Source organism: Marmota monax, unplaced genomic scaffold (genome assembly GCF_021218885.2).
Source record: "Marmota monax isolate L192 unplaced genomic scaffold, Marmota_monax_Labrador192_F-V1.1 WCK01_AAM20220418_F8-fsc00028, whole genome shotgun sequence".
Lineage (NCBI taxonomy): Eukaryota > Metazoa > Chordata > Mammalia > Rodentia > Sciuridae > Marmota > Marmota monax.
Genome location: NW_026694779.1, coordinates 13,600,302 through 13,619,204, shown reverse-complemented (window position 1 = coordinate 13,619,204; position 18,903 = coordinate 13,600,302). Strand labels below are relative to the sequence as shown.

At 51.5% G+C, this 18,903-nt stretch overlaps 1 protein-coding gene across 4 annotated transcripts in view; it reads right to left on the bottom strand.

Annotated features, from left to right (window-relative positions):
• Pdzrn3 (PDZ domain containing ring finger 3) overlaps window positions 1–18,903 on the bottom strand; it is a 211,842-nt gene that overhangs the window by 26,177 nt on the left and 166,762 nt on the right. The window contains exon 1 of one of the 4 annotated variants that reach the window (XM_046425618.2): window positions 10,846–11,340. The exons of the other annotated variants lie outside the window; for them this stretch is intronic. Within the exon in view, the coding sequence (XP_046281574.1) occupies window positions 10,846–10,914 (69 nt within the window). The 5' untranslated portion in view covers window positions 10,915–11,340. Of the gene's footprint in view, window positions 1–10,845; window positions 11,341–18,903 lie in introns of those variants that run through there. 4 annotated transcript variants of the gene reach the window in all.

Genomic DNA, 18,903 nt, shown 5'->3' with positions numbered 1-18,903 from the left:
CCTAGTTGAATTTGAAAGCATCATCTGAAGCTAGCGCTCTCTCGGCTTTTCTTGGGTACCACTGGTCTCACTTTGCAGTGAGGTCAATGGGCACAAGGGCCATTTCTGGCCCTGTAGTCGTCCTGACTGAGTACAAATGGGTCAGGGTGTGACATGGCTCTCTTGTTTACAGAAATATGTACGTCTAAATACACGTGCATTTTAAATTCATCATTGGAAAACACGTGTTTCCTCCATTGGGGTTTTTCCGTCGGGACTATATGGGCTTCGTATTTTGATTGCGTTCCTACGCACTTCTTTCTTTAAGTATACTTATAGAGTGACACTCTGCCACCTACACAGCACTGTTAGAGGTGCTGTCGGGTCCTCTAGCTGCACCTGACAAGCTTGGGCTCACCCAGAAACTAAGTGCTCTCCGCTTACAAGATGTCATAGGAGAGGGTGTGACATGTCTCTCCTTGTGTTGTCACGTGGCTCTGATGGGTTGGGAAGCCCAGCATGGCTGCCACAACTGGGTTCCAGCTCCTGCTTGGCAGCCTAAGCACCTTAGGAACCATCCCCTTGTTCAGTGATCACGGCAGTAAGGTCAAGGGGTTCCTGCTGGGCACATTGGAGGTATTCAATCACCTGGTGAACAGATACCTGAATAGGGGTATCTTCTCCATATTGTAAACCTGCCTTGACCTTATTACTTCTGGAAGCCCTGTTCTCCAGTGCTACCCAAGGATGTCCATACATGGTGGCCTTTCTGGGCCCACCCTTATCTACTCTAGAACTGCTGGCTTTCCCCCTCCAGTTCTCCGCAGCCTTGCTCAGCAGGTTCAACACCACCGGTCAGTGTTCGGAGCTGCTCCCAAGCAGAGAGCTCACTCAGACCCTCCTCAGGTACGAGGAATGCCCTGGCACCTCGTGTCCTAGAATTACAAGCAGGCCTCGTGTACCTGTGCTTCAGAGGCATTGTCAAAGATGCTCAGAGACCTCACTATGAGAACAACCCACTTCTACCCCTTTCAGAAAGAGGGGGCGGTGGGAAAGGGGGTCTCCTTTGCTCGTCCATGAATGCTGTGCCTGGGACAACTGGGCTGACCTGCAAACAGAATCCCTCTCCTACTCAGCACTGACACCTCACTTGGCTTCTCCTCCAGAAGGGAGGTGGTGTTAAGCAGTCTCTCTCTCATTCAGGTCTTTCTGTTATGCGTTGGCTGTTCAGCCACCTATCGCTGGAGCCTCTACTCTAGGATCGTATCTAATTTGTGACCCCTTCTCTCCAGAATGCAGGAGGACAGGAGCTCACCTTGCTGGGAACCCTGGAGGGAGACGCTGGCTGCTGAAGAATCCCTGGGAGGCCAGACCCTGACTCACGCAGCTGTGTGACCCCAGACAAGTTACTCAACTCCTCTAGCCCTTGGTTGCCATGGAAACAACAACAGGACCTATACTTCTGAGGTTCTGTGCACGAGGCCCCGCGTGTTCACTGCACTCTACAGCCATTCCTGGTGTGAGGGTGGTGTAGTTCCAACACCAAGAACGGACCACTGGAACTTTCCCTTCTCCTCTGGGGGCGTGGGGACGGTGGCTGGTTGAGCCCCAGGACTACCAATCTTAGATTTAGAAAGTTGCCAAGGAAAGAAAAAACTGCAAGCCGAAAGAAGGAATGATCCTAGGAACACTGGAGCGGCCTTCAGACGCAGCCGGGAGCCCAAGGCGAAGTGTGCAGCGGTGGCTTGTAAGTTGTTGGTGACACCAGGTAAAAGGGAGCCTCATGCAGATATAAGGTACTGCTGTGACTCTGGCACCAAGAAAAGAGCAGAAGCAGGTGTACCCAAGTATTGCCATGGAGGTCAGTGATTCTCTCTACTAGAAAACAGCTGCTTGACAAAGTAAGATTGCTTGCTATTCTTTAGAGCTTTGTTTGATTAAAATGCACGTCACTCTGAACGTCATGTGCCACACCACTATGGACACTGGGGGTGGAAGATGGGAACAACTAACTGTCATGTCTCGCCCCATGGACCCTGTCTCTGTTGTGGTAAACCGCCTGCGCACAGGGAGAAAACTGTCATTCCCCGGGACGGCTGACAAATTAACTCTGTGTCCAGTGGCTGAATGCTGTGAACCGTGCGGCTTTGTTACTTGGGTTGCCTGTTTGCCTCCGACTTCCTTAGCTTGGAACATGCAACTGCTAATGTAAAAATACTACCTTCAACTGGAACCACACAGATGTCTCTTCTTGTACAATACAGAACGCTTTGTACTAAGAAAAATAGAGCCACATTTTGTCCTTTTTAAAGGCCCCTACAACCCACCAATTCCTTCTCCCCCGATTGCCGTTGGTGATTTCCTTAAGAATTCCAGGTAGAAGGACACTTTCAATATTTTGAAATCAATATTGACAAGTTGAGGGAAAAGATGCATAACAGAGAATGCTACAGCTAGCCCACCACACCTTTGAGAAGAGGGGCACGGCCTTATGGCAATGCCACCCAGTGTTCTTTGCATCACAACGGAACACCAGATGAACAGGGCGCCAAGGACAGCCAGGCACGGAAGCAACCACAACCCCATCCACAAGGTCAAACTGGCACGTTCCCTTACGGGGAAGAGGTGATGGGCTTTTCTACAAGTGCCACTAGAAAAGCCCTTTATGTAAATCAGAAGGTTGGACTCCAACAGCACCCCCCACAGAGAGCCACTGGAGAAACCGTCATCTAGGATCTTGTATAAAATACTCTGGGAAGAAAGTACAGGAGAGGAGGTAGAGAAAACACACCTTCCCACAAAAAGACACATGGTTTTCCGTCTCTCTTGAAGTTGTTCCTTTTGACTACGTTAAGTGAAGGGATGAGGTTCACGCAAAGACCAGCTGCTACCTGAGGGAAGGCGTCGGCATCCAGACCCCAGCTTTAAATCCTACAAACCAACAGTGAAGGATGAAAAAGTCCAGTAGAGAAATGGGCGAGAGTGGGAACAGGCACGGCGCACGTAAAGAGGGCCCATATACAGAGAAAAATAAATAAGCTCCTTATTAATGATTAGAATAAAGCCAATTTCAACCACCATGACAGAATTAAGAAATTAACAGATTCCAAATGCAGGCAGGGATGTGAAGCACCGACAGCTTCTCTACCCTGAAAGTTGAGAAGTGAACAGTAGCCCCATTTTATGCAGGAAGTGTGTTCCAAGAACCCCCAATAAATGCCTGAGACCACTGAATTCAATGTGTACTCTACATTTATAAATTAGGCACGACTAATAAAACAATCATAACAGTACATAGAACTAAAATTTAGGCAAATGGGCTCAGAATATATGAGATGCTGGGTTTAGGAACAAGGGTGCTTGTAATCTCAGGGGCTCAGGAGGCTGAGTCGGGGGGATTGCAAGCTTCAGCAAGTTAGTGAGATTCTGGTGAAGTAAAAAGGGCCGTGGATGTTGCTCATAGTAAAGTACTTCTGGGTTTAATCTCAAGTACCATAGTCTAGTCTCCCCCTCATTAGGTCCCTTCATACCTAATGCGTCTTTTCCCTCAACTTGTCAATATTGATTTCATACCTAATGATGTTCTCACACACATTGATATTCACGTACATAGGCACATTCACTGTCACATTTTTGAACTTCTACATGTTCTTACACATATTTTCAGAATCTCATACTTATGTAAATGAATATAAACAGGATGCACATGAGTTTTGCACAGAATGAGACCAACGTGGACGAGTAGGTCCTACAGAGTAACTCCAATGTCCTATCTCTGGAGGTCCCCAGCCCAGCAGTACCCACACTGTGGGAGTGGAAAGCAGCCCTCAGGGTGAGTGTGAGAATTCTTGCAGGAGGAGGTTCTGTACGGGAGACCCATCTAGGAAAGAAGGAGCTTCCTATTCTCTGCATTCTCTCACCGTGACAAGCTGAATGTCAAATAGGGAAAAAGTGAGAGAGAGCTGGGGTGGATACTAAGGGGGCAAAGACACTGGGGGTCACTCAGCTATACCTTCTAAACATGCCTGATAGGAATTCTGCAGGAGGTGTCCCCCAACGCTCATGTGACAGGGCGAGATGGTTCAGAGTGAGATGATTGGGCTGGGAGAGTCTCAACCTAACCAGTGCATCAGTCCCTGACAGGGAATAACTGGGTGGTGACTCCAGGCAGGTGGGGTGTGGCTGCAAGAGGTGGGTCCCTGGGGTTTGTATTTTGTGAGCTGATGGTAGTCAGTCTCTCCCTGCTTCCTGGTGCCCTATCCTGAGCGCTTTCCTCCGCCACACTGTCCCGCCATGATGTTCTGCCTCCCCTCAGGCCCCAGAGGATGCGGTTGGCCAACTGTGGACTGAGACCTCTGAAACCGTGAGCCCCAAAGGAAGCTGCTTGTTTACTTTGTTCTTGTCAGCTCCGCTGGTCACAGCAGCAAAGAAGGTGACCACACGACAGATTTCCAAACACATCCACCAAGAATCACTGAAGATGGACCACTGATGATGTTTCATGGACAGACCCGGGCAGGTCCTGAGAGCCCCCCAGATGTAGGCTCCATAAATCACAATGTCCCACATGGTGGCCGCTATCCATCTCCTGATCAGAAAGACATTCGCACAGCGATCTGTCTCCCCCAGAATTCTGCAAATTAGGATTTGCTCATATCACAAGGACCCTCCTACACGTCCATTCCCCCCTGGAGGGAGACTTGTGCCCAGCCTCGCGCACACCACTGGAATTCTCTTCCCTGAGATGGTTTCCTGTGTACTCCATGGAGAGGAGTTTGGTCAGGAGGCGGCGGCTGGGAGAGTCAGGAGGGCACCGGGTGTTTTGGAAACAGTGAGCAACATGTCCATATATGTCCCCAGCGAACTTTTACAGACAGCCGTGACTTTCCGTTTCCCTTTGGTCAACTAGCTATTACAGAACAACGGACTTGAACAACGTCCTCACCCACAGTAACTTTTTTGGTCTTAATCAACCATTAGTTGCACTTCTGATCTACATCTAGGAGTTGGGGTGTGACTTCTCTGCTACTGACTCGCCCAACAAAGAAATTCTGCCAGGAAACTTCAGGAGCCCTTTCAAGTCCAGGGACTTTTGGTTCAACTGAGAACAGAAGTTCCCTGGAGGATGCACGGAACTTAGATGGGTCGGCCCACCCGACGTGATGACCCAGTAGTGACAGAAAACTTAGGAGAGGACCCATGGGCCGAGGACGTGGAGAGCCAGTGAGTCAGCTAACATGCTGGAGACTCTTCCGACACCCAGCCAGGCCTTCCTTGTGTGTCCTGACAAAACGTCAAATAAAAGACCAGTGTGCAAGCCCAGTTCTGCACTGATTCTAGCCATTTTTCTCTCAATTCCACACTATCTCAGCTTATTCCTGATCATATGCTGAGGAGCAGATGTATTTGAATAAAATCGATCCTGCTAGGCAGGCGACCAGTCGGGGGGAAAAGGGACCTTTCTCCCAAAGTTCCCCAATGGAGGTACCATTCAATGTGCCCTTGTGAATGAAGCTGGGCAGGTCCCTCCAAGTGGGAAGGGCTCGCACCTGACATTTCTCAGGGCAGACTTGAGGTTCAGCGGCACAGCCTGACTGCATTTACCCAATATATGACAACGGGCATCTGGGCGCAGGGGATGTGCTAGAGAGGGGCTCCCGCCCCTACGGCTCAGTCCTACAGCAGCCAGGGAGCTCGGCTCTGTCGTGCCATTACACGGAGCTGCTGACGGTATTCTTCTGCGCACCCCTCTCTGCCATTTAACCGTGACCTCTCCTGCATTATTAATGAGCAAAGAGAAGTCATTTATTAAAGCTGCATTTTTCCATATGTTTCTTTGTGCTTGCCGTGGCAGGCGGGTGACAGGGACACGGAGAGGGGCTGTCCTCTCCCCTGTGACCCTGCACCACCTGCCTCATGGCATGTGGAGCTGTGTGTAGGGAAGACATTGGCGACCTGGCTGGGGACTCATTCGTCATTGCTAAGACCCCTCTAGACCAGTCTGGGACCACCTGGTACAGTCCGCATCCAAAAGTTAGTGTATAACCTGTCACCAGGTCCTCAGGAATCACTGGTCAGGTGCCAGGACTGGGGTACCAAAGAGAACCGGGCAAAGTCCCCTCCTTCCTGGGGGACAGGGGTTGGATATAGGTGATAAGGAGGCTAAGGAGGAAGGGTGTGGGGCACACAGGGAGGGGCGGGGGATTTCCAAGTCCTCAAGGACGGATCCGTGAAGCCTACGGTGGGTGGACGGGAAGAGCCAGGTCCAGGTGCTGAGAGCGAGGGGGAGCTGGGTGTGCACCAGGGCAGGAGCCTGCAGGAACAGGCCAGGAGTGGCCCGAGAGGGCAATGGGGAGAGTCTTGTGGGCCAGGTAAGCGGGCCAGTGAGCAGCAGGGAGGGCTGGGGTCCCCAGACAGGGCTGTGTGTGCTGCACAAGGAGTAAGAGAAACGTCTAGGATCCCCTCGGCACCCCACCCTGGTCCAAACCACACTCCTCAGGCCAGCAGCGGCGACTCCTAGGTCCTGACCATGTCCTGCAGGTTTCTTGTCCCTTCCCCACAGCTTACAGAAGCCAGTACGGAGGCTCCACACAGAGGGACAGAGACGCACCTAAGTTGGGGTGGTGGCAAGTAGGCCTCAGCCCTCAGTAAAAGCAGGGAGCTCCTCTCTGACCCGTCAGAGTTTCCACCTGGAGACAGGTGCACAGACAGGAGCCCTGGCAAGGCCATCCCTTTGCATTTCTTGGTCTCCATAAAAGTGCTTTATGATCCACTGTTGACTGGCAAGAAAACACCAGTAGGTGACCAATAAATGCCACGTTTAAGAAGTGACCTGACTCGGCCACCGACCCGTCCTGTCCTCAGTCAAGGGCCCCTGTGTGGTGTGTCAAGGTGGGAAGAGGTGGACCTTCTTTTTTCAACCCTGCTTTGCTTACGTGGATTCAGAATGTAGAACAGCTTCAGAAATAAGGCTTTTGGAATTGGCAGGTTGCTGAGGCGCACACACAGACCTTCCTGCAGGAGCACTTTGCCAGGTTCAGCCGGCTGTGTGGGGTCAAGTTTAGGTTCATCCAATTAGCTGCCATTGACTCTGGCCGTGCTCAATCATATCACAACCCGGCCGATTCTCAGCAGACTCGCGGGGCTCCACTCTCCGGCAGCAAACCCATCTAATTGAGCAGTACATGTTGCTAATTAAATATGAACGCAGGATTGGGTACAGTCGAGTTTCCAGGCTGCTCCACAAACTTGCTGATCCTGATTACTATTTACTATCGACATCTGGGTTTTTCTGGCCAACCAGTTCATAGGTTGACTTAGAACAGAAGCATCAATGTGTATGTCTTCTGTTTTCCACCATGACACAGTTTCATAAAGCAAAAACTTTGAGACCTAACAACTTTCAAGTAGCTCAGAAGCCACAAATCCACCTATTATATATTTCCTGTTATTGCAAAGGGCCAGAGATTTCTGAATCATCTGTCCTAAAAGCCACGAGGAAGTTAATGGGAACTTGGTGTTACCCTTTGCCCACCATGCTCTCCTCATGATGTGGTGGACCAGAAGCTGCACAGAAACTCTCTTCAAGAGGTGACAGGCCCCGTGGGGGAGAATACTGGCTCTATAGCCCCCAAAAGGAAAGAGCACTTTCAACAAGACCTACCAAGCGTTCCCTATGAGGTTGCTCCTCTATTCTTGAACAATGCTGCAAAAGGTTTGTCCAAGAAAAGATTCACAGACCCAGGAGTCACAGAGAAGATGCCATCCCAGCCCACCCACAATTCCTGGGTTTGTTAAGTTTCTTCATCTCTGAACTAGAGATAATAGCGTCACCTATCTCTTCACGTGGTTGTGTGGCTGTGACAGAAAAACTTCTACAGTACTGGTGCATCCTAAGTGCAAGGCACACCATGTGGAAGATGTCACAATTAATACTGCATCAGGGGATGTATTGGCTACAATGTCCAGTTTGATGCCCAAGTTCCAACCTGAATTATTTCCCTATTGCCTATGCAAAGGCCACCATGGTATCAGGAGTCCCTGATGGGTGTTACGAGAGGTGGGTGGGTAGGTGCAGGGTATCATTTGGTGTAGAGTCACTGACATCAAGCCAACAGCCAGATCTTCCAATCCTGTAGTCCCCCTAAGCTGATCACCACCCTTAGTATTTCCACACCCAGCTGCAGAGCTGTGAGGCTCGCCATCCCATTTCCTCCAGAGCATGAGCTCTCCCGTGCCACTTATCTATGCAAGTAGCAGACTGCACCCCCTGCAACCTTCATGCCCCCTCCTTTCCTTCTTCCCCTTCACCAAGCACTCACAGTCACCTGACAATGGCTAAAGTTTTCTGAAGCAAGAAGCAACTGCTAACTTAAAATTCAAGTTTCCAGCAGGCAGGGCTGCCTCGATACCTCCACTCAGGACAAGGCCGTTATTATAAAAGCATAAAGACTGGCTCTCAACCCTCCTGTAGGCAGAAGGCTTGTCCAGTCTTCTCCTCAGAAGTACTCAGTGGCTCCAAAGATCCTGGCGCACCTGTTAATGCATGGCGCCGACCACGAAGGTGTCCGCCCTCTTTGCAACGCCCTTTAATGACCAGGCAAGTTCCTGGGCTGTTGTTGTTTTCTAATGTGATTAAAGCTACAGTGAGGTCTGTGTGCAACAAGAGGCAACACCATTGTTCTGCATCATTAGGCTCACAGCAGACCCCAAAAGAAACTGTAGGCAGCTTGCCAACGGCACTAATGAAGAGCAACTCTTTGAATTATCTCTGGACAAGGAAAGGATGAAGCCTGAGCCCTGGAATATTTGATCCTCTTTGTGCTGCTGTTACAAGGGCTTACTGAAGCCAGACGTACCGGACCTTCTGGAACCATAATTTATGGAAACCTTAATTCCTCTGCTCTAATAAGGCTTTGCATAATAAGCGAGAGAATGCAATTATTAATTCCTGCAAGTGTTTTGCAAATTCCTTTATGCCATGGTTCAGGACTCCCAAAGAATAGGAGGAAGGCAGATTTTACTTAGTTGGCACAAGGGTAATGGGTTCGAAAAGGAGCCCGAGTTCCCTGAAAATAAATCTGCATGGCTTCCTAAATTGCTGACAAAGTGTATTCCACATGAAAGTCATTTATCAGCTATTTACTATAAAATGCTTCAGCCAGAAAGATTTCCACGTAAATTCACCTAGTAAGAAAACAAACAGAATCCAGGCTCCCTCCTTGGGGGGCCATCATCGGGAAGCGAGGAGCACCCAAAGTACAGGTGAAGAAAGGACGCGTGCACACAGACCTCTGGAGTCAAGGCAGTTACCCTCTTTAGAGTGCCCCTGGTGCACATCTGTAGCTCTCGCGGCTAAGCTGGGCTTTTTTATGCACTGGTGGATAAAGAGCAAAGAAGGGAGCTTTCAAAACTCCAATTTATCTCTCCGTGTTTAGCTATTTCATTTGCAGCAGCTAAGGGCTAGTGCAACGCATGGCTCTACGGAAGTGTCTGTTACTCTGCAGGGTTTGTGTCTAGTGCCGGACTCCTGGAGAAGCCCCGGAGATTGCACAGGATCCCCGGGAACGGGGAGGATTACACCCCCACACAGGATCACGCAGGGATAGGAGCCAGATCGCCAGTGGTGGTGTCACTTTGGCCCAAGCCCGCCTACACACCCCTGGACTGTTCCCAAAAGGAAGTGTGTCCAGCAAAGTCCTGAATGTGAAGTTTCCAGCATATTCCTAAGACTTGTCTAAGATGCTTGATTTTTTTTGCACACGGGGGGATCAAACCTCAAAATGGTTGCTTTGATCTTTCCTATGCCTCACTACAGAAGGCAGACAGACACACGGACAAACACCTTGTATGCAGCCAGGGTCACTGCATCATTCTGTCTAGAGAGGCAGCCAAGGATTAGCTGCATCTGTCTCTTTGATGGTCAGCGCCCTCTGGTGGTCAATGCAAAAATGACACCCGATTGACAGCTCATCGAATTCTTTTTTTAAGTCTGGCTGGTTTAAAAAAATGTATTCGTATGACCTTTATTGTTATAAATCCAGGAACCTGCACCCTTTGTTTCTTGCTTGCCATAGCAACCTTCTTATAATGTTCTGGTTTTAAAAACACTTGTGTAGGATTCTGGTTTTCTGAATACTGAGGAAACACTTCGAGGGTGATTTAAAGAGGAAAGTCCTCAGCAGTCAAGCTAGAGTACCCAAAATATCTCTGAGTGCAGGACACGACTTGAATATTTAGGAAGGGAATACTCCACATAGATGTGAGCTATCTGGACTGTTCTGTCAATATCCAACTTCATCTCTAAGAGTCCTTTGCCATGGCTGCAGGGACCTAGGATCAAGTCACCGGATCCTGAAGTTAAAATTTTCTGAGAGAGAGGTACAGAAATGGCAAAGGTGAAGCACAGATCTGCCCCCCATGTCCTGTGCAGAGAAGTTGCTGAGAGAAGGGAGCAGGACTCTCTGCCTCGGGACCACTTGTAAACAGAGACAAGACCCTGCAGGCGTGCCTCATCGTCCTGTCTCCCCCAACTTGTTCAAAGGGTGCGTGACCACTCTTTGACCCTTCCAGCTGGACGCTCTGCAGAGAGATCAGCCGCTAAACGCGTTCTGTGACAGGATGGCTGGAAACCTGTTTCACGACCATCAACATCTATTCAGATTCTCAAATCTGGGCACTGAAGTGCCTCTGGCAGGGAAATTTCCTCGGAGATTTAATAGAAAAAGATGCAGAGCAGGTCAGAAAGGCTGGCTCCTTTGGAACACAAAACATACACCCAGATCCCCAATTCCTTCCCTGGCAGTGACTGACGCCCAGCCAGATGTGTGCCTGCGCCCGTCTCTGGAACAAAACGCCACGCGTTACCTGACAAACTTCATAGAGTAATTTGTACTGCTCCTCTTGCTTTTGCAGGCTGCACAAACTGCATCCCATGTTTAGAGAAACGGCAGAGCAAGGTTAGTCCCGCCAGCACCGGGAAAGGCAGCTCCCTCAGCGCGCAGGCATTGATGCTGTCTGCAAGAGCCTCAGGTGAGCCGGCGGCTGCAGCCTTCACGCTGGTGTCCCTCTCCCTCGCGGGAAAACCACTCAGCCCCCTGCACGCCTGCCTGTCTTCCCTGGCTGCAAGCACGCACACACACAGGCAGACACACACATACACACACACTCCTGATCCCTCCTCTGAGCGACTCTGGCAGCTGGATTCTGGCCCAATGTGCACGCTATATATACTGCTGCTCATGCATATTAATCAGCTCTCATTGACTATTCATAACAGACAATGATACAGAAGCTATAATTGCCAACTATGACAGTTGAAATTTCTCTAATTAACAAGCAAGTGCTCCAGTGGTAGGGAATAATAAAAGACACTAACAATTCTGCAAGCCATTTTCTGGCAGTTACAAACAAACATGTCTGCATTTCGAGCAAGGTCTCTTAGGATAATCCCTAATGCGTTTCTGCTACGTATGAATTCATTTTTAAATATATCATAAAATGTCTGATGATATAAAATGTATTTAATGCGGCAGATAATGATAGCATATAAACAGGTTTTATGGAAAGGACATGTTTGGAATAATGTTCCTATAATATTTAGCACCATGCAAAGTTGTGGGGAAAATACTCTGTGTAGGAATGAAATATAAAAATTTAAATCACAAGATAGATCCATGAATATGCAAAGCAGCTGGGGTGGGGGTGGGGGTGTAAGAGGCTGCCTTACAGGTGAGCAAGCAGATCATCATTACCAAAAGGTGTCCTCAATTCCAAGGGGCACAAAGTTATTTGTGGAAGGCACAGAAGGAGCTAGTTGTGTGCATCACACGGGCATACAGATGCTGAAGACAATTCAGCGCTCACACTGCTGAGCTGAGGGGCACTGGTCACTGCAGACATGGGGCTGATTTCCACACCTGCCTAAACTTCCACACCTCCACCCTGAGACATGTGTCAAGGAAATGGAGACAGAGAAGGTGAACAAAGACATCAGTGAAGTCTGAACCTGGCTGAACTGCATCATGGTGTAAGACTGACAGCTTTCTTTTTTTTTGGGGGGGGGTTGGGGGGTACCAGGGATTGATCAGGGGCGCTTGACCACGGAGCCACATCCCCATCCCTATTTTGTATTTTATTTAGAGACAGGGTCTCCCTGAGTTGCTTAGCACCTTACTTGTTGCTGAGGCTGGTTTTGAACTCGCGATCCTCCTTCCTCAGCCTCCTGAGCTACTGGGATTACAGATGGGCGCTACTATGCCCTTCAAGACTGACAACTTTATTTATTTATTTATTGTGGTGCTGGGCATTGAACCCAGGGCCTTGTGCATGCGAGGCAAGCACTCAACCAACTGAGCTAGATCCCTAACCCTGAGGCTGACAGCCCTTAACAGAGCTTTGGTTTTATTAATGATTGCTCTACTGCTGGAATGACACACACAGGTACCTTTTCTCAACCAAACTGGCTGCTGGTTGAAATTCTCACCAGCTGCTTCTCGAGCCTTCACCACCCCCTTCATCTGATAAAGGCTGAACTGTCTGAGGAGGACTCCCACGTCCCGTCGAGGGGCATCACAGGGCCTGAAGAATAATGCTCCTTTTTCTGGGAGCTGAGACACACCTGAGACGTGAGCAAACCCGGCCCAATAAAATCCTGCTTGGGCTGATGGCCAGCAGATGCATCTGGTCCCATTTCTCAGACACAGATGATGAGGCGCCCTGACTTGCTGGGACCAGCTCACAGCCCCGACATGCGAGAGAGGGAGTGTGCAGTGCAGACCATCACCTGGTGTCACCGCCAGGAAAGGGAGCCACAGGCGGGTCGGCAGCTGGCTTGCTCTGATATGTGAGCAGGTTGTTGGCACCAGGGTCCTAGTGGCCCAACCACAGGGATGCAACCAACTCTCCTGCAGAGGTCTGCAGCCAGGACTCAAGGAAACAAAAGCTGCCTGTCCCCTCCCCTGTCCCCATACCCAGACCCTCAGCAGGTCTGGCTTGTTCCATCCCAAGCTAGATCTCAAGACCCTCCGCTTCTGCCTGTGGCCCCACATGGCATCACCACCTGCTGTCATGTGGATGATGACAAGAGACCCCTCCTGGCTGGGCGTGGTGGCCATATCTGTAATTCCAGTGGCTTGGGAGTCTGAGGCAGGAGGTTTGTGAGTTCAAAGCCAGCCTCAGCAACTTATCGAGGCACTTAGCAACTCAGCAAGACCTTATCTCTAAATAAGACATAAAAAAAGGCTGGGGAGGTGGCTCAGTGGTTAAGTGCTCCTGGGTTCAATTCTCAGTACCAAAAAAAAAAAAAACACCCCAAAACAGAGAGACTCCTTCTCCTACCTCACCTCCACCGTCTCCTCCGTCCACTCATTCTCCACAGCCACCAGGCTGCCCTTTATAGAGCAACAGGATCATTTTGCCACTTGCTTAAAAACCCTCCAGAGGCTCCCCTTACACCTGGATTAAAGCCCCAGACCCAGGCCCTGCGAGCTCGAGCTTTATCTACCAGCGTCTCCAGCAGGTTTGGAGTTCAAAGCCAGCCTCAGGGCCCCTCTGAAGGGATGGCCTTCCATCCTCTTCCTCACCAACCCCAAATCCCCAGGCTCAGCTCAAAGCAAGCTTCCTGAGCAAAGCCCTTGCTGGGTTTCGTGCCCGACTCCCTCCGGTCTCCGTGGCCGGCCCTCTCATGCCGCACATTCCCTGGGCAGCCCTTTCCGAGTCAGCAACGACCCTGTCCACTTGTGTCTCTGTGGTCCCTGGCTCTCCTTGTGCCAGCATCGCAGCCTCCTGTGGGCAGGGACTGTGTCTGAATTCCCACCACCGGGCTCTGCAGACATGTTCAGGGACACGCTGACTGGCCGAGTCACTGAGGGTGGCCTGGCTATCTCACGGACCCATAAGTGACAGCCAAACAGGCCAACGGAACCCAGAAGAGGAGGAAAGCCAAGTTGCAGGTGTCCCCGGGAGGGGGAGACTTCCAGTCATTGCTGGCTCCCTTATCTTTACGTGGCAGGCCTTTGAATACCTTTGCACAAGGGGCGTGGCTTCGCGCAGTTTTTTAATTTCTGCACACCCCCCAAGAAGTGTCAAACTGAGCCCAAGCTAAGTGGTGGGAGAACCTAAAGACCTCCTTCTACTCAGACTTTTTGAACTCAGGAATCTTTCTAGACTGACAGTTGAGCACCTCAAAAAACGACTATTTTTTATGGATTATATCTACCAATATTTCTCACAGTAGAGACAATCAAGCTTAAAAGCATTTGTTCACTCACGTTAAATAGCAATACAAACCCATCCCATAGTAATGTATATAGTATCGCTGCATTTTCCAAAATGGAATTTAATTTGAGGGAAAGGGCAGTGCTTTCTATCTCCCACTAGCTCTTTGAGGCCTAACAGATCTGAAGACATCTGGATTTTCCCCCTTGCTTCTGCATTCGGATGCCTGTGACCTTGCCACAGTCTCAGGAAGACTCTCCTGCACTGCACACTCTTAAAGAGTGAGGGGGAAAGGACGTCTTGGTACCTTGGTCGAAATGGCTTTGATCTTTTAGATCCCCGGAAACAAGGGTCCAGAACCTCCAAGGACTCCTGGCCACACTTTAAAAATATCTTAGAAGGATGCTAAAGGCCTCCTGCTGGAATGGGTGGGGGAGGGGACGGAGAGGACGGAGACAGAGGCCACCTGTCAGTTCATATGACACTTGGCACCAACGATGCACACCACGTGCACACCCACTGTGCCTGAATCAAGATGGTCGAAGTGGTTGTCTGCACGCAGAGCACCCTTTACTGGGCCTCACCATCTAGCACATTCTGAACACTGCTGCATTTTCAAAATGTTGCTTGGACAGGGTAAGAAAAAAATGCAAGAAGGAAGGCTGACCCGCGGGTATTTAGTAACACTGGTGCGAGGGGCAGCGTGGGGCCCGGAGGGTCTGCTGGCCACAGGAAGTTGTTTGTAATGGAACTGGGCCGGAGGGAACAGCTGTCCCAGGAAAAATGAGAAACTACCGGCAGCACAAAGGCACGCATTGTTGGACGAAGATGCGGAACGGCTTTTCCTGTTATAATCGCCCTGAAAAGCTCTCCAGGGCACAGGGTATGGTCCCTGGGCTCTGTGGGAGCAGACGCCTACCTCGTCCTGCCTTCGTGTAAGTTAAGAATAAAGTGCAAAACACGGTCACCAAAAAACAAAACAAAACAAAAACCCCCATGAAACCCACAGTGCGACATGTAGAGAGAAGAGGCCGAGGGTGCCGGGAACAGCCTTCATCTCCATTCTTCCCTGATGAAGTCACCAGGACGCTGCTGAGCCAGCGGTGGCCACGGGAGCTCACCTAGGCGTCCTGGCTGAGTAAGCTACCCAGTTCAAGCGCAGGGTGTGCAGCAGGTGACGGGGCTACCTACTGACATCTGAAAGGTGACCCCTGGTTCCCCAGTGGAGGAGGAGCATGGTCTTGTCAAACTGCAAACCTCAGCAGAGCCTCGTGGGATTCTGGGAGGAGCTGTGTGAAAAGCCAAGGAGGCAAATGAGTCCCCCCCGGAGCAATGGCAAGTGCAATGCCACCCTTGGGGCCACCAGCTCATCATGGGATGGATTCCTCCTGCCCCTTATCTGCCAAGTACCTGGTAAGAGAGTGCTGGCTCGCCCGCCTCTCCTCGGGCTCTTCCCGGCTTCCTTCTGGGTCACCCTGATTTGCTAACTAGTCCTTCTACTTCCAACTCCTTCTTGCTTCAGTTTGGACTGTGCACTATGGCTAGAGGAATCCTGTGTGCACGCATACACACACACACACACACACACACACACATACACGTGTGTACACACGCAGAGCTGACCTGTCCACCTCCTCAGGACACAACTGCAGCTCCCATATGTGTGGCCCCTCCTACTCTGCAGGGCCTCGTCTGTGTCCCCCTCAGGACCTGCACACTGGTGTCCTAGCGCTTAACCTCACACCTCCACTTCTGCACACGTGTGGCCTGGTGTGCCCCTGCACAGCCTGTGCACCTCCCACAGGTGACTGACATGCAGGGGTCATCTTGGGTTTGCCTCACTCTCTTCCTCCCTGGACACGGCTCTTTCAGTACAAGGCCAGGGTCCCAGCTCCTTCCTGGGAGGGTGCTTGGTAAATAGCTTCTGACTAAATTCAGCGTCAGATGCTCATTAACGTCCTGTGTGGCACCGGGGGCTGTTTTGGGCTCTGAGGATACAACACAGTGTCCAACACGGAGAGAGAAGTCTGCTCCCACGAGAAGGTCCAGGCCATATACCCGCACAAAGCATTTTTCCCTTTGCTGGTAGGACAATCAGTCCTCCGTGTTTTAAAACTAGTCATGGGCAGAGATTCAGAATCAGTCAAGGGATGGTTCAGTGACTTCTAGTTAACCCTCCCAAGTCAAGGTGACTCTTCAACAGCTTGTCTGAACCCCAGTTAGCGAGTGGCCATGGTTGTGGAACAAGGAGCAAGAGACTGTTAGAAATCCAAGTGTGAATGAGAACCTGCCATCAAAGCAAGCAGAAAACCAGCTTCGAGTATGTCAGAAGGCATAGAGAAGCCAAATGACTTAAAAAATAAAACAACACCTGGCAGCTGCAGTGGATTTGGCTTTGGCTCTGGCCAGCCTGAGCTCAGGAGGTGGCTGGAACCTCACCGTTCACTTTCTCAAAGGCTGTTTCCCTGGGTTGAAGGCACCTGATGGATACCCAGAGACCCGGGCCTCGCTGTTTCTACCTGAAGCTCCTTGGGGAGGTGGCACATGTGTTAAGGAAGCAGGTGAGGGCAGGGTGCCCACCCCAGCTGCCCATGAACGTCATGCAGGTGGGCAAGCGTGTCTCCAAGATCTGACCAGCTGCTGGTCAGGAATGCAGCCTGAGCCACAGGGACCTGTAATGGGACTCCAGGGCCCAGGTGCCTGTCCTTGGCAGTGGCAGGAAGCAGCTCCAACCACCCAGTCTCTGAAGAAAGCCCTAGTTTTCTGATGGGCCTGTGGCCTCAGGGACACCCCTCTGAGGTCCCGTGACACATGGATGGTGCCCGTGCTTCTCCCAGGCATGGGGGACATAGAGGTGTGTCCATTTCCCCAACAGATGCGGACTCCCAGGGAAAGGGCGTCTGATACACCATCCGCAGAACAAGCCCCAGCCCAGGAGGCCTCAAGGCTGCCATCAGCAAGGGTGAGCGCCTGGGAGGCCAGGGGCAGTGGCTGTAGCGCAGGCCCCTCGGGGGTGGAAAGGGCAGAGAGTGGGGGCAACTCGAGGCCTCCAGGGAAGTGGCTCCACCTCACAGTGGGGAGACACTGCCCAGACCTGTAGGGCAAGAGCTTGTTGGATGAGCTAGAGCCCATGAGATGCTCAGAACAGTCTCCAGGGGTCCACAAAGACAAACCTTCCGGCAAGTTCCAGTGCCAGGGTCAGCAGCCTGGCTCACAAGGGGCCAGAGAGTAAGCACTGCATGTTTTATAAAGAAGCCAAGAAGGAAAATCAAGTCTATGAAGTAGGTACGTGTATGACAATCATTTAAAAATATAGCCAAGGAGCCGCCCCCTCCCCCTGCACCGGCAAGGTAGAGGGAACTGTGACCACGCACAGAGCAGGGCCAGCGGCCTGCTGAGGGGCAGAGCCACCCCCTACCCCCCGCGCCTGCCAGGTGACCACCGACAGAAAAGGCCCAGTGGCCCGCGGTGGGACAGAGCTTCCAATCACTCCTGCAAGGTAGGCGGGCCTGCGACCCACCAGCAGAAGAGGAGCAGCGGCCTGCTGAGAGGCTGAGCCGCCCCATCCCCCTGTGCCGGCAAAGTAGAGGGAACTGTGACCATGCACGGAGCAGGCCCAGCAGCCTGCTGAGGGGCAGAGCCGCCCCACACCCCCCGCGCCTGCCAGGTAGGTGGAACGGTGACCACGGACAGAAAAGGCCCAGGGGCCCGCAGCGGGACAGAGCTTCCAATCACTCCTGCAAGGTAGGCAGGCCTGCGACCCACCGGCAGAAGAGGAGCAGCGGCCTGCTGAGAGGCTGAGCCGCCCCCTCCCCCTGTGCCGGCAAAGTAGAGGGAACTGTGACCACGCACAGAGCAGGCCCAGCGGCCTGCTGAGGGGCAGAGCCGCCCCACACCCCCCGCGCCTGCCAGGTAGGGGAACTGTGACCACCGACAGAAAAGGCCCAGTGGCCCGCGGCGGGACAGAGCTTCCAATCACTCCTGCAAGGTAGGCGGGCCTGCAACCCACCAGCAGAAGAGGAGCAGCGACCTGCTGAGAGGCAGAGCCGCCCCCTCCCCCCAGCGCCTGCAAGGTAGACGGAACTGTGACCACCATCAGAACAGGCCAGACCTGCAACCAAGAGACAGAACAGGCCCAGTGGCCTGAGGAAGGGTAGAGCCGCCCCCCCCCCCCGCGCCTGCAAGGTAGGCGCACCTGCGACCCATTGGCAGTACAGCCCCAGAGGCCTGCAGAGGGGCAGTGCCGCTGCCTGCGCCTGCAAAGTAGACAGAACTGTGACCACCGACAGAACAAGCCTAGCGGCCCGCAGAGGGACAGAGCCGCCGCCCGCGCCTGCGAGGGAGACTTTGCAACTATACAAGACCAATATAAATATATAGGGGGAAAATTCAATAGCACAACAGTTTCACCAAGTAGAAAGGAACGCGAACAGTATGAAGAGACAAGGAAAGAAAGGACCACAAGCATTGCAGGTCAACTCAACGTTAGAAGAGGTAATAGCTGCAGCAGATGGAATGTCAGATAAAGAATTCAGGATATACATGCTTCAGATGATCTGGAGTCTCAAGGAAGACATCAGACAGCAAAATCAGACAATGAAAGATCACTTCAACAATGAATTACATAAACAAATCCAAGAAGCAAAAGATCAACTATACAGGGAAATAGAGGTTATAAAAAACAAACAAACAGAAATCCTAGAAATG